This window comes from Dipodomys merriami, unplaced genomic scaffold (genome assembly GCF_024711535.1).
Source record: "Dipodomys merriami isolate MVZ:Mamm:240054 unplaced genomic scaffold, mDipMer1.0.p SCAF_16, whole genome shotgun sequence".
Classification (NCBI taxonomy): Eukaryota; Metazoa; Chordata; class Mammalia; order Rodentia; family Heteromyidae; genus Dipodomys; species Dipodomys merriami.
The window spans coordinates 20,452,313-20,468,287 of NW_027202937.1; the positions used below are offsets into that span (position 1 = coordinate 20,452,313).

The 15,975-nt window shown below is 39.7% G+C and overlaps 1 protein-coding gene across 11 annotated transcripts in view; it reads right to left on the reverse strand.

The window, feature by feature from the left end:
- Rnf144b (ring finger protein 144B) overlaps positions 1 to 15,975 on the reverse strand; it is a 163,725-nt gene that overhangs the window by 14,874 nt on the left and 132,876 nt on the right. For all 11 annotated transcript variants that reach the window (XM_070024498.1, XM_070024488.1, XM_070024497.1 and 8 more), the window contains one exon: positions 13,820 to 13,880. In XM_070024498.1, the coding sequence (XP_069880599.1) occupies positions 13,820 to 13,880 (61 nt within the window). The remainder of the gene's footprint in view (positions 1 to 13,819; positions 13,881 to 15,975) is intronic.

Genomic DNA, 15,975 nt, shown 5'->3' on the forward strand with positions numbered 1-15,975 from the left:
TAAATGCCTTCTTCAGGCATGATCACATATGATTGTAAGACTGCAAAAATTAGGCCTATGTCTATTTTTCATCATTCACTCAACAAATGACAGGTACTTATTTAGGGTCCTGGGCGTATAAAATTGAAAAATAGTACTTCCCTTTGTAGAAATCTCACAGCACGAACATCACAGTATAAAAGGCAAAGGAATGCTTGAAATAAACACATACCCCAACCCCTGGCCCACCAAGAAACTGAGCACTGTGAATCAAGGACATCCGACAAGATATAAAACCGAAAGCAAATACCTAGGGGAAGCTCGTCAGTAGAGATAAGGCCTATTTAATAGTTATTTACAGCAAGTTTCCTATGCTCCTTTTACCCAGATATTCACAGTGAACCTTCCCCATTTCGATCAACCTTGAAATCAGAAGGAAAAACTAGTTCCTCCTAATCACCGGAACCAAGTAGCTAACACATGCTGAGATGAAAACAGAGATTAAGCCAGAAAGAGTTTAACTACCACATAAACAGAGAGAAAAAAAAGAGAAAGAGATGTGTCTTTGAGGTAGCAACTCTGTAGGTAATCAGCATGTGGAAGGTAAAAGAGGGAAAGAATAATCTCTTTCAGGACATTAGACTCCAGATCCTGTATTTAAAAGAAACACAAAAACATTCAAGCTCTGAATAAAACTCACATGTGCACCTATGCTCTTCTAAAGAGTAGATACCTTTGATCATATAAACTGATTTATTGTTCAGTATTGGCTTCTTGTACATCTACTGGGGTTCTTCAACTCCAGTGTGGTATCAGAGTCCCCTACTCTGAAGTACAGTCTGTTTCTTCTGCATAGAATCACAGCATATCAAAATAGGTGCCTCTAGATCTCCCTATGAGTCTTTCTAGCACTCTTGGATGAAACACTACGTATTTATGACAGCCTAGTTGATTAAAATCTTTTGCACACAGGAGAAAACAGAAATCAGGTGTCTGGGAATTCAAACCGTTACTAGTCTGAGGCCCCCATTTAGGATAATTAAAATAAAAGCAAAGCACTGATAGCTAAAATCTAACATGATTGTATTCTAGAGACATGTCCATCCATATAGAACACCAATAGAGTAATATGGTACTACTTGGTTAAGGAAGATTTGCTTTGTGTTGCATATGGCTACTTGAACTTACCTTAAGGCTTTTAAATATTGCTCTAGTTGTACTTCATAAAATGCTTGCCCAAAGAGTTGGGTCATTATCTTCTTGAAAAACCATTAAAAGTAAATAGCCTGACAGGTGTTGATGGCTCACACCTGTAATGCTAGCTATTCAGGAATGTGAGATCTTTGGATGGAAGTTCAAAGCTAGCTTGTGCAGAAAAGCTCCCTTGAGACTCATAACTCCAACTAACTACTCAAAAACCAGAAGTGGAGCTGTGGCTCAAAGTGATAGAGTGGTAGCCCTGAGCAAAAGAGCTGAGGAACAGTACCTAGGGCCTTGAGTTCAAGCCCCAGGACCAACAAAATAAGAAAGGAAGAAAATGAGAGAGAAAGAGAAAAAGAGAGAGAGAAAGGAGGAAGGTAGGAAGGAAGGAAGGAAGGAAGGAAGGAAGGAAGGAAGGAAGGAAGGAAGGAAGGAAGGAAGGAAGGAAGGAAGGAAGGAAGGAAGGAAGGAAGGAAGGAAGGAAGGAAGGAAGGAAGGAAGGAAGGAAGGAAGGAAGGAAGGAAGGAAGGAAGGAAGGAAGGAAGGAAGGAAGGAAGGAAGGAAGGAAGGAAGGAAGGAAGGAAGGAAGACAGGCAGGCAGGCAGGCAGGCAGGCAGGCAGGCCCAAGTCTCTGGTGGTTCATGACTATAATCCTATCTACTCCTGAGTCTGAGGTCTGAGGATCACGATAAGAAGCTAGCCCACTCAGAAAAGCCCAGGAGACTCATGTCCAATTAAGTACCAGAAAAGCCAGAAATAGAACTGTGACTCAAGTGGTAGAAGCTCAGAAATAGCACCTAAGCCCTGATGACTGGCAAATGATAATGATGATGATGATAATAATCATAACAATAACAACAACAACAGTAATAATAAATAGCCATTCTAAATAACTACACAAAGCTAGCAAAATTCTGGAAATCCCTCTCCACTTATATTTTTCTGTTAAAGAGCAGAGCTTAATAAATTAGCAGAAATTTAAGGAAAAGACATTTTAAAGAGTAAAGGATTCATCTTACTCTTAGAGACGGGGCTAAAAAGAATTATCTATTCTTTGCAATCAAATAGCCATGCATAGCTGTTTTCTAAACATTCATGAGAGCCTCTTGATCTGAAGGAATAGAATATACCTACATAAACTGATTTTCTATCTAAATTCTACCTATCTATCTAGGATTATTGAAAACTTTTGATGCTGCTACATTTGTGACAAATATACTGAGCAAAGACTAGTCTTGTGTTTGAGGGTTGTTTATAACTTGTACATTTAAAAAAAAAAAAAAACCTAGCCAGACGATGGTGGCTTATACCTGTAATCCTAGCTACTCAGGAGACTGAGATCTGAGGATTGCAGTTTGAAGCCAGCCCAGACAGAAAAGTCTGAGACTCTTATCTCCAATAAATTATCAAAAAGATTTAGCATGACAATCAGAAATGTCTTCAGACATCAACAAATGTCCTACAGAAGACAATTCATTTCATTGACAACTGCTGACCTGTCCAGATGCCCAAAATGTATTTGTTGAATAAATAATGAAGTACTGAAATCAAGGTGTAAGAAACAGTGTCATTAGAACAATTCCCAGTGGTGTTTAAAGGTAATGGAGCCTGGGGGTATGGCTCAGTGGTAGATGTTCACCTAGCATGCGCAAGACCCTGGGCAGGAAAGTCTGTAAGACTCTTATCTCCAATTAAGAGCTCCAAGACTAGTAATAATAATAATAAAGCAGCAGCATATATGGTAAGGTTCTGCATTGTTCAGTCCTGAGTCAGCTATTTCTAGAGAACAGAAACTTGAAGAGTTGTGTACCAGGTAGTCTCAAAGTAGTGCTTTTCTGAGAGGATCAGGCACCCAAATCTATTGGCCTGGCCAGATTCCACTGATATGTTATCATCATATCACAAGGCAGTCTTCCTTAGGAAAGTCTATCAACCCTGTCCCGGAACAGCAGATACAAGCAAAAGCTAATAGAAAGTAATTTTTTTTTAAAAAAAAATTCAAGTATATACTTTTGCTTTTACTCCCCCTCCTTTTTTTTTTTTTTTTTTTAGTCAGTTGTGGGGCTTGAACTCTGGGCCTGGGTGCTGTCCTTCAGCTCTTCAGCTCAAGGCTAGTGCTCTACCACTTGAGCCACAGTGCCACTTGCAGTTTTCTGCGTGGTTTATTGGAGATAAGAGTCTCAAGAACTTTTCCTGCCCAGCTTTGACCGTGATCCTCAGATCTCAGCCTCCTGAGTATCTAGGATTACAGGTGTGAGCCACCAGTGCCCGGCCTTACTCCCCCTCTTGCTTGATGTTTTAAGACAAGATCTACCTATATACTCCTGGCTGACCCTGATCTTCCTGATGGGATTACAGGCATAGGCCACCAAACCCAGTGTCTTTTGTGCTTCATAAATAATTATTGCTCTCTGTCTGTGAGTAGTTTGTTCCAGGATACCCCACTGATACCAAAATCCATAGATGTACACGTCCCTTATAGAAAATGGCATAAGCACAGACTTTAACTGCAATGTACTTATGGAAAAGAGATTACTGAAGTGAAAGCCCATGGCTATTTGATCTTAAGACTGTGCTTGTTCATGTAAATTATGCAAGGCAGGAAATACTATTTAAAGTGGTTTTCTACTTCAGCATTCTGACAATTATTGGGAAAGAGAAGCAGTCTGGGAAATTAGAGCTACTTGGAGACTTAAGGACCCTGTCTGACCCAAATGACTGCTTTTGATTCTCAAAAACAGAATCCAAGACTTGCTTTTTCCCCACCTGGCACCAACAGCATTGAAAATATGCAGCCAGATTTTTTTAATTGTTCTTCTATTCTCTCAACTGACAAGAGTGGTTTTGCTGTCATCCTCCATCATCATGAGTCTGTGGTAAAAATAGACATCATATAAATGTATATGATTGTAGAAAGTTAATTTAATTATCAGCTGAAATAAATCAAGTGGCTTTAATTTTTTTGACCCATTGCATTTTTTAATTATGCCACAGTTAATTTGCTTTCCAGTATCTCAAAGAACAAAGGTCTTCTGCAGATAGTTAAAATGCAATTAAAATGATCAGAACTAACATCTGCTACAGTAAATACCCTGAAGCAGAGGTGGCCATCATCAAAGGGGCTGCTCTCAATAGGGGTGAAGAGAACTATAGATTTGAAAACATGGAAACAACCTTGGAGCTCATCTAGTCTAACTGTGATATTAAAAACTCACAAAAGGATTTAGAATAAGTCAGGGGTAAGTGGGTGAGAGTATGCTGGGATCACACCTCATTTGCTCCTAGAATTCCACTGTCTGTCACATTCCTGAATGCATTTTACTCTCTTGTATCATTGTGGAAACTTTTCTCTTAAAAGTGGACACATGGATTGCCCCACCTCAGTAAGTCATGATCACTTTGGGGGTGTAAGACAGGGTAGGATTCATGATAGAGTAAGGGTAACCTGTATAACAGGAGGTAATAAGATACATGACCTGAGCGATGAGCACAATGTCAAGATCCCATGTAATTCTCTAGAACCTTTCACCTGAAGAGGGGAAACAGGCTGAAAAAGATTTGGATTAAGACGAAAGACAACTGGAATGATATTGCTCTGCCATGTATTCAGTCCCAGGCTGGCCTGGGCATCATCAAGAGACTTTAACTGAAAAGCAACCAAAAGCAAAAAAGTGCTAGGGTCGTAGCTCAAGTGGCAGAGTGCCTGCCTAGCAAATGCCAGGCTTTGAAGTCAAACCCCAGTATAGGAAGCAAGGAAGCAAGGAAGGAAGGAAGGAAGAAAAGAAGGAAGGGAGGAAGGAAGGAAAGAAGGAAGGAAGGAAGGAAGGAAGGAAGCAAGCAAGCAAGCAAGCAAGCAATGAAGCAAGGAAGCAAAGAAATGGAAGGAAGGAAGGAAGGAAGGAAGGAAGGAAGGAAGGAAGGAAGGAAGGAAGGAAGGAAAGAAGGAAGGGAGGGAGGGAGGGAGGGATGGACGGAGGGAGGGATGGACGGAGGGAGGGAGGAAGGGAGGAAGGGAGGAAGCAAGGAAGGAAGGGAGGGAGGGAGGGAGGAAGCGAGGAAGGGAGGAAGCAAGGAAGCAAGAAAGCAAGGAAGGAAGGAAGGAAGGAAGGAAGGAAAGAAGGAAGGAAGGGAGGGAGGGAGGGAGGGAGGAAGCGAGGAAGTGAGGAAGGGAGAAAGGAAGGAAGCAAGGAAGGAAGGAAGGAAGGAAGGAAAGAAGGAAGGGAGAGAGGGAGAGAGGGAGGAAGTGAGGAAGGGAGGAAGCAAGGAAACAAGGAAGCAAGGAAGGAAGGAAGGAAGGAAAGAAGGAAGGAAGGGAGGGAGGGAGGGAGGGAGGAAGCGAGGAAGCGAGGAAGGGAGGAAGGAAGGAAGGAAGCAAGGAAGGAAGGAAGGAAGGAAGGGAGGGAGGGAGGGAGGGAGGGAGGGAGGGAGGGAGGAAGGAAGGAAGGAAGGAAGGAAGGAAGGAAGGAAGGAAGGGAGGGAGGGAGGGAGGAAAAACTAAAATAGACCTTATGATCTTGTGCTACTACTTTTGGGCATATATATGAAGGAGTATAAGTCAATATATATCCATATCTGTTGAAGCACTATCAATAATATCCACATGCTATGGAATCATCCTAGTTACCCAACAACTTATAAATGAATAAAGAAAATGTGGTATATACACACAATGGAGCATTATTCAGAATAAAATCACATTATTTGTAGAAAAATGGATGAAACTAAAGGTCATCACATTGAGTGAGATAAGATATCAAAAAGTCATTCAGGGACAAAATTTAAAATCTGGACCAATTAGTCATTCAACCCACTAACACCATCACTGAAGAGATGATGCATCCTAATGATAAGAATGAAACATAAAGCATAAGAGAAAAACTGTCTGATGTGGCGACCAGGAAGAGGGAGGGAGAGGGGAATGAAAGTCTGCTGTGGTTGAACAAGATCAAAGTACATTATACACACATATATGTATATATATATATTATATATATATTATATATAAACAGTACTAAATATTGGTTAAAAAAGAGGGAGAAAAGGGTTAAAAGTATAGGGATGAATTTAAACAAAGTACATTGTACACATCTATGGAGGTATAGAATGGAAGTCCTTTGTACAATTAATGTACATTATTCAAAAAATAATAATAATGGCAACAGGAAAACAAACACCTATCTTAGTTATTTTTTTATGAAGAAAACAAGATGACTATCTCATTTGTAAGTTCTTAATCACTACATGATAATACCTATATCCAAGAACAGATTAACTGACAAAGGAACTAAAGCAACTTACAGTTGTATAATTTCTCCTATTAGTTAAACATGCTTTAAGTAACTCTTCAACATCAATGTGTACAGATATTAAAGGTGACAGTGTTATAAAAGTGCATTTTTTAGCCGGGCGCCGGTGGCTCACAGCTATAATCCTAGCTCCTCAGAAGGCTGAGATCTGAGGATCACGGTTCAAAGACAGCCCAGGCAGGAAACTCCGTGAGACTCTTATCGCCAATAAACCACTAGAAAATCAGAAGTAGCCCTGTGGCTCAAGTGGTAGAGTGCTGGCCTTGAGCTGAATAGCGCAGGGACAGCACCCAGGCCCAGAGTTCAAGCCCCATGACCGACAAAAAAAAAAAAAAAAAGTGCATGTTTTCTGCAGAATGTTAACTTGGATACTGTCAGGAATTTATTTATAATAAAAATTTTATGTACTATATGAAAAAAAAAACAAAAAAAGCCTTGAGTGTGAGGTTAACAGGAACTGTTAACATAAAAATAAAGTATACAGTTAGAGATTGTCCCAATCAAGTAAATTCTATTGCATAGCATGTTATTAACTTATTCTTACTTTTACTTGGGATTTGTACTTTCCAGTAATAATTATTTATAATGAATGGCAATGAATAATTACTTGATTACAAACTACCTCCCAAAATCATCTGATATCAAAATGTCTCTGGCTCTGTTTCCTTTCCTATAAAATGAAAGGTTAGACCAAAGTGGTCACCAAGTTGAACTTCAATTCTTTATAATAATAAACTGTCCCATTAAACTTATATTTAAACTATAGGGCTTTGCAGTGTGGAAGTTCCTCAAGAACTAAACATAGAATTACCATAAACCCAGTAATTTCATTCCTTGGTCCTATCCAAGAGAACAGAAAGCAGGCAACTTAAGACACTTGTATATCAATGGGCATAGTAGTATGAGTCACAGTAAACAAACATGGAATAACTCGTGTCCATAAACAAAATATGATATAAACCTGCACTGGAGCATTTGGTTATAAAAGACATTGTGCTAAGCATAGGTGACTCATACCTGTAATCCTAGCTACATAGGAGAATAATTTTGATACTCAAAAGATATCCAAAAAAAGCTGGGCTAGAGTTGGAGTGCCAACTGAGCAAGCAAGCTGAGTAAGCATGATGCCCTGTGTCCAATCCTAGTACTGGCAAAAAACAAACAAACAAAAGGAATGAAGGTTTGACAAACACTACAAACTGGATACATCTTATAAAAAATGAATAAGGACAAATATAAATGAACAAATGCATACTGAACAATTCCACTTACATGAAGTATCTATTCTTGATCTTAGCCACAGGTTGACAAAGTATTGTAAAGTCTAGAACAGGCAAATTCAGAGGCAGAAAGTCTAGAGGTTGCCAGGACTGTGGGCAGAGGAATGGGGAATAATTGCTGTAGGATTTCTGTTGGGGTCATGAAAAAGATTTAGAAACAGATAGTGAATCTCTGTCCAAGACCTAGACTCGCGTGACCCTGCCTGAGGGGTCTTGTGTGAGGTTTATGTATGCTGGCGAATGGGGAGAAAACTCCTCCACAATCCTAGCAAAAGTCAGGGTACCCAGCTGCAGCCAGCCTCTAGGCTGGAAGGAAGAAGCTCTTTCCCCATCTGGATGAAGGTCTGGATGCCAGGCCATGACCTTGATGGAGGACATGGGGAAAGTGCCCTTTGGGCTCCTCCAAATAATTCCGTAGAACAATGTCTCAAGATTCCTTTTGAATTGTTTTAATGGAGCCCCCCCTGCATCTTGCTTTCTCTTTATTATCTTTGATCACATGGAACTGCTCCACCTTTGTTGACACCTCTTCCTGCTCACTGATTAAAGGTTGTTAACTCTCATTGTCTGCATTTCCCGAAAAATCGTTTAAGTTTTCTGTCCCGTGACTGTCCTGGAACTGCCCCCTGCCTGCAGATTTACTTTCTATGCCCCTATGCTGTATAGAAGCACATGATGTTCTAACACACTTTGTCCATACTCACATGGTGTGGTCCACTTTCTGCCTACAAGGTACTGCATTCCCAGGTCTCACTGGGTGAACAGCAACAAGTGGCTTCTTAGCCTTTTGGCTAAGATCGAATATAAATGCAGACAGCAGTGAGAGCTGTAAGGATGTAATCAGTGCCACTGGTCTGTATGCTTAAAAATAGCATGGAAAATTTTCTGTCATATATTTTTAACACAATAGAACATTTCAAAATTTATCCAGGCACAGATGGCTTAAGCCCATGATACTAGCTACTTGGGAGGTTAAAAATGGGAGGATTGCAGTTTGGGGGCAGCCCTGGGTAGAAAAATACCTAAGATTCCCTTTTTAACCCATAGCTCAGTGCAGTGGTATATGTTTGTCATTTCAAGCTATGTGGAAGGCTGAGATTGGATCACTGTACCAAGCCAGTTCAGAAAAGTCCTCAAGACTCTGTCTCTACAAAGGAAAAGTCAGACACAGTAGCATGATCCTAGTAATAATGGAAACCCTTAAAAGTAGGTTGAGTGCAGCTAAGGTACATACCTGGTAGGAAATAAGAACCTGTCTTACAAATAAGCAGCAAAAAAAAAAACAGGGCTGGAGGCATGGCTCAGTGCTATTATTCTAGCCCAGCAAATGCTAGACCCTGAGTTCAAACCCTAATACTGGCAAAATGAATTTTCTTTTTAGTTGTTACTATAAAGATGATATACAAGGGGTTACCATTTCATAAGTCATTGGACAATGTTACCCTTTTCCTCATACTTTCCCAGTTTTTCCCTCACATCTCTGCCCACAAGTTGTTTATAGTTAATTTTCAACAGTCCACTAAGTCAAAATAGTTTTCTTCAATGCAAGTATTTGTTCATTTTTAAAATATATTTTTATTGTTATTGTAAAAGTGAGGCACGGAGGAGTTACAGTTTAATAAGTCAAGTAATGAGTACATTTCTTTTTGGACAATATCACCCCTTCCATCACTCTCTTCCAGTACAGTATTCCCTCTCATCCCCAACTACAAGTTGTATAGTTCATTTTCAACTTAGAGTCTACTGAGTCAAAATGATTTTTAATATAGAATTTAAAATATTTTGTAGATGAAAAGCTTAGGCACAGTCTATGTTATCCTAAGCAAATCTCATTTAATTTTGAATTTCTTGCTCTATAAAATATAAATAATAAAATCAATTGTTTATAAAAAGATCTACAACTGCTTAGAACTTGTCAGTGAGGGAAAAATTCCAATTCCGTGTATAATGACTCAACGTAGAGATAGATAGGCTCTCAGGCATGCCCAGTTTGTCAGTTTTTAACCAGAATACAGTATCTTATCTTGTAAAGACATAAGCCAATTACAAGTAGGGTTAAGCACTACAGGAAACAAAAAGTTCCTGGAACAAAGCAAAACAATATTCGGAGGAAGAGTATGAACTTGTTCTAAGTTCTCTCATGCATACCTTAACCATAGCAAGTCTATTTCCACTTGGATGCGCCCAATAAACAAGAGTGTTCTGCTCCCATTGACAATAAGGCAGTCACCATATCTTCTTCAATCTGGGGATATTTCCTAAGGAATATCATGATTATCTCGGAAGAGGGGAAGTAGGAGAACACTGAATAGGCTTTTAATCTGAAAGCAACACTTTGGAGTTACTAGTAGTGTGTGTGTGTGTGTGTGTGTGTGTGTGTGTGTGTGTGTGTGTGTGTGTGTGTGTGTGTGTGTGTGTGTGTGTGCATACTCATGCACATGTGTGTACCAATGCTAAGGCTTGAACTCTGGGCCTGGACTCTGTACCTGAGCTAGTTTATGGCAGCACCCTACCACTTGAAATACAGCTCCACTTCCAGCACTTTAAGCATTCATTGGAGATAAGAATCTCACAGACTTTCCTGCCTAGGTTGGCTTCAAACCTTGATCCTCAGATCCCGTCTCCTGAGTAGCTAGAATTATAGACATGAGCCAACAGCAACCAGTAAGTTATTAGTGTTTTTATTACCAACAACCAAGCCCTGAGTCATACAGCTCTCACCGGATAAAGTTTTATGGATCTTAATCCACTTAATCCTTGTCTCAACTCTGTTATATGAATAATTACTATCTTCATCTGTAAGATGAGGAAATTGAGGGGCAAAGACCACTTTAATTACCTTGCCCACGGCCACACAGCTGGTAAGAAGAGCCTCAAATGACTGCCACTATCTTTTACATCAACCAAAGCTGTATATTTGGCTTTCATTAGTGAGAACCAAGCCAAAGAAAGTTTTAATTCCTGGTTTGACTTGGACTTATTGGATTAATTATAAATTGAGTATTTCAACTAATAAATGTGTTCCCTGAAATGTACACTATGAGGAATCAGGCCACTGACAGCTTGGGCCATGGAGTAGCTAGAAAGGAGATGGGTGGAAGAGAGAATATACAAACAAACAGCCCATTTGCTCAGTAGGACTCATGAAATTCAGAAAATCCAACTCTTTAGACTTTTTCCAAATAGAAGCCAGGCACCTACAGAACTATTGGGAAGTCCATATTCCAATTGTACTTCATTTTTTTCTTCATGCCTTTTTGTTATTATAAAGGTGATGTACAGAGAGGTTACAGTTACATAAATCAGATAAAAAGTATATATCTTTGTGAACAGTGTCACCCCTTCTCCCCAGCTCTATCCTATTTTTCCCTCCCATCTCCACCCACAAGTTGTATAGTTCATTTTCAACATAGTGTCTTGTGAATACTACTGCACCTGGTCACCCTTTGTCCCTCTATTTCTGTACCCTCCCAAAGACAGATAAACAAACAAGACAAAAGGAAAAGAAAATAGAAACAGCCACAAAGAACAAAACTCGTATTTCCATTTCCTGGAGTTCATTTCTATAAATATTGTTTTATACGATGCACGTAGGTATTGTGCCTTTGTGTTCCTCTCCCAAGAATATCCTCCTTTGGTCTCACTGTGTATGAGTGCCTAGAGACCTGTAGAATGTATCATGGCTGGCATGCAGTATATGTTTGCTTGTAAGTTTATAGGCACGTTCTAGCTACCACGAATGAGGGAAACTATGCAACGTTTTTCTCTGAGTCTGGCTTACTTCATTTTCATAAGGAAGGATTACTGAGAAAAGGAGGGAGGGCGGCAGGACAGATGTTTGAGGGCCTTGCCATCTTTAGCTATCACATCCAATAACTATATATCGTGTTATACTGTTCAATATAGTCAGCCCATGGGGTGGATTAGAGAGGGGGACAATGAAAACCATATTGGTTGTTAATTTGTATGTTAAATTGAATCAACAGATAAAGCCAATGAGTCAGACTATCTTCATCCACTTAGCTTACAATTCACTACCTTTCCTGTGCAACAAGATTCTGAACTATTTCCTGGTTTTCAATCTGGACAATCGAGCAAAAATACACCTGCATTTGAAATTCATACAAACTTAGTTTAAAGATTTTTTTCCCCAAAATTCAGCTTATGCCATTTGATGTGTTTAGTTAAATGATCCACCCAAGAGAGATGAATCTATTTGCTTGCTGAAGAACTAATCATTCAGTATTAAGTATCCTTAAGTCTGAGGCAGATCTTGGTCCAAGGTAGTGAACACTATGCTATGAATCCTTTGCAGGTCCTTCCTTCAATGCCCCTCTTTATGCTCTGTATGGTTTCCTTTCTCCTATATTAATTACCTATCAGGGTAGTTGTAAAAATTAGGTAAGATAACAGTTACTATGCACTGTAAGTTTATTATGTATGATAGATGAATGTTCATTATTTTCTCCATCTCTAGAATTTATTGATCCAGATGGAAAGAGCCAGCAATGACAAAAATTATCAGCTCATGCTACATTATAGAATTATTTAGTTACTTAGTGCTGGTCCTGGAGCTTGAACTCTGGGCCTGGTCTCTGTCCCTGAGCTTTTATACTCAAGGCTAGCTCTCTACCACTTGAGACACAGCTCTACTTCTGGCTTTTCTGGTAGTTAATTGGAGATAAGAGTCTCACAGGCTTTCCTGCCTAGAGCTGGCTTTAAATCAAAATTCTCAGATCTCAGCCTCCTGCGTTGCTAGGATTACAGGCGTGAGACACTAGCGCCCAGCTTAGAAATTTTTTGTATTCAGTGAGAGAACCAATCTCATGAGTGCTGAAGGAAATGACTTTTCTCTAACGTCTCAGATTCTGAAAAAATAGATCATTTTATTCAAAAACATTTTCGGAGATGGCATGGGCTCTTTCAAAAGACCTGTCAGAAGCCAACAGGAGTGAAAATATAATTTCTACATGTAAATGGGATAGTAAAAGTAGAACGGCAATAAAGATTGCTCCAAACCCAAAGTCAGGAAGAAAATCAGTACAACACATTGCAACTTCCACTAGAACAATACCCATGCAAGTTCCCTCACTCTCATGATAAAAGTAGCATCAAAAGAACAAATAGCAAATATTATAAGGAACAATCAAAGTATTTGGGCTGATTCATGGTTTGAGGTGATCTTAAGAGTGGGGGCCAGGCTGGGCGCTGGTGGCTCACGCCTGTAATCCTAGCTACTCAGGAGGTTGAGATCTGAGGATCGCAGTTCAAAGCCAGCCTGGGGAAGGAAAGTTCATGAAACTCTTATCGCCAATAAACCACCAGAAAACCGTAAGTGGCGTTGTAACTCAAATGGTAGAGGGCTCACCTTGAGCTGAAGAGGGACAGCGCCTGGGCGGAGAGTTCAAGCTCCATGACCAACAACAACAACAAAAAATAGGAGCCAGGTGCTGGTGGCTTACACTTGTACTCCTAGCTACTTAAGAGGCTGAGATCTGAGGATTGTAGTTCAAAAAGCCAGTCTAGGCAAGAAAAGTCCTTGAGACTCTCCTCTCCAATTAACTACTAAAAAGCCAGAAGTAGAGCTGTGGCTCAAGTGGTAGAGAGCTTCCTTGAGCAAAAATGCTCCGGGACAGAGCCCAGGCGCTGAGTTAAATCCAAGACCAGCAAAAAGAAAAAAAAAGTGAATAACTTTGTGATTAAGTCAATTTTGAGAGTTATTTTCCTTTGTAATACTCTTATGAAACCATTTTAACTTTTGCCACACCTTTGACACCTAAGGCAAATTTTAGAAATATGAAACAATCAACCTCAGGACAATTCTATTTCCTGCTTGTCTGCATTTTTTGTTTGCTTTTTTTTTTTTGTTTCTTAGTATTGTTTTGTTTCATCTTGGTTGTGGGTTTAATGAAATCTGGTGTTGCAAGTCCTCTTTCTGAGTTGCTTCATGGCTCTGTGACAACCCACAGCTGTCTCAATCAACCACACTGACTGGTATAAAGACAATGCATGGAAAACCACATTGGCCACCAGGATAAAGAGAAGACTGCATACCTCGTTCGAATTTTAACCGCTGATAAAGCTGAAACTGATCCACAGGTACCAAACAGGCAATCTGAAACCAGAGACATTAGAGAAATAAGACAGATGTCAGTCATCATATAAAGCCTGACCTATAAGCCTTTTATGATTTTTCTTTCTGGCCCGACTCACTACATCCTGTCTGCAGGATTCAGACTCATCCAGTATTCCTGAGTAAGTAGTACCACAGATAAAAAAACAGTTGCCAAACCACACCCTCCTTCTGTAGTGCTCAAAAATCTGCTCAAGGCATCAGTTACTATACTCATCAGCTGCTTTCCATTCTTCCATCAACAGTGACTAGAGCCATATAAGTCCAAATATTAAATTTGGATTTCCTACATTATATGTTGGGCATATATAAAAGACATTCCTTTCCTCTCTACAGTAATTTAAGGAAACTTAAAAAGACTATACTTCGGTCAAGGATGTTAGTTCACAACTTTAATTCTAGCTATCCAGGAGGTTAACATCCGAGGAAGGTAGTTCGAACCCCACCTGGGGAGAAAAGTCTCTAAAACTCTTATCTCCAATTAACTCCTAAAAAGCCAGAAGTAGACCTGTGGCTCAAGTGGTAGAGCAACAGCTTTGAGTTGAATAAGTTAAGCAAACTGTAAGGCCCTGAATTCAAACTCTAGTAGCAGCAAACTCCTCCCACCCATACACAGAAACGATATAGTTCTAGTTTTTGAACTTTTAAAACTAGGATCATACTAGCTCAGGAATTGAAACCTCATCACCTAGGGAACAGTTTTTTTTTTTTTTTGGTCAGTCATGGGGCTTGAACTCTGGGGCCTAGGCGCTGTCCCTGAGCTTTTCAGCAAGGCTAGCACTCTACCACTTGAGCCACAGCACCACTTTTGGTTTTCTGGTGGTTAATTGGAGATAAGAGTCCCACAGACTTTCCTGCCCTGGCTGGCTTTGAGCCATAATACTCAGATCTCAGCCTCTTGAGTAGCTATGACTACAGGAGTGAGCCACCGGCGCCCAGCTAGTGAACAGTATTTTTTAAACAATTCTTCCACAAAAATGACTTCACGTCCTGAGTTATCGCATATTGACACTCCAGACCTTGTAGAAAAGATTGTACATAAAACATTCCTGTTACCTACTCTCTATTTCTGTTTCAGATGGCAAAATGAAGCAAAGCTTACTAGTAAACAACAATGATTCATAGCTAACTCAGTGACATTAATCATCTGAAAATTATATTTCAAAGACAGATGTAGGAAAGGCTGGCTGGTCTTTCATTGACGTCAAAAATATTGACGTTGCTTAAAAAACCTATAACTAAGGAAATGAAGGGATTATTGATAGTCAGTCCAGAAATTTAGCAGGTTGTTGCAGGAGACAACCTTAGTCTTGATAATTCCAACTCTGTGTGTATATCTGTATTTATGTGTGTGCATATATGTGTGTGGGTATATAGACAAATGAAGTAGTGTTCAAGTCATGATGGAGATGTTAACGAGCCAAGAGATCATTTCCTGCTTTTGTCACTGGTCATTGTGCATGGACTGCAACCAACCTAATGCTGCTTCAACTTTAAGGTCAGGGTGACCTCACAATGGCATCATCTGAGCATAGAGACATCAAACAAAAGTCCAGGAACCTATTTATAACCCCTTCCCCCAAAAGCTATATGAGGTCATTGGTTTTATGGGACCATTCTGTACCCTCCTTATCCCTATACAAAATCATCTGTGGACTGATGCTGACTTTTTTGAAAAGTCTGTCAAAATCAATCTCTAAAACTTCTGACTTTTCCATGACAAGAAATTTATATAACAGTTCAGTTATATAAAGCTTATGAGAGGCAAGGAAACAGAAAATAAAATGTTTTAGACCCAGATAAAATGCTACTCAGAAAAATGATATGGTGGGGTGGGGGTGGGTGGGGAATGCAGTTATGATATTCAGTGCATATCCTATGAAAATAAGAAAATTGAGGGAAAGGGAATTATGAAAAGAGTGATGCCAAGCAAGACACTTATAAACTGATTTGTGGAATGATAAATCCTTTGTATAACTACTTAAAAATAAAAATATAATTTACAAAAAGAAACATGATAGGCACCGGTGGCTCATGCCTGTAATCCTAGTTACTCAGGAGACTGAGATCTGAGGAT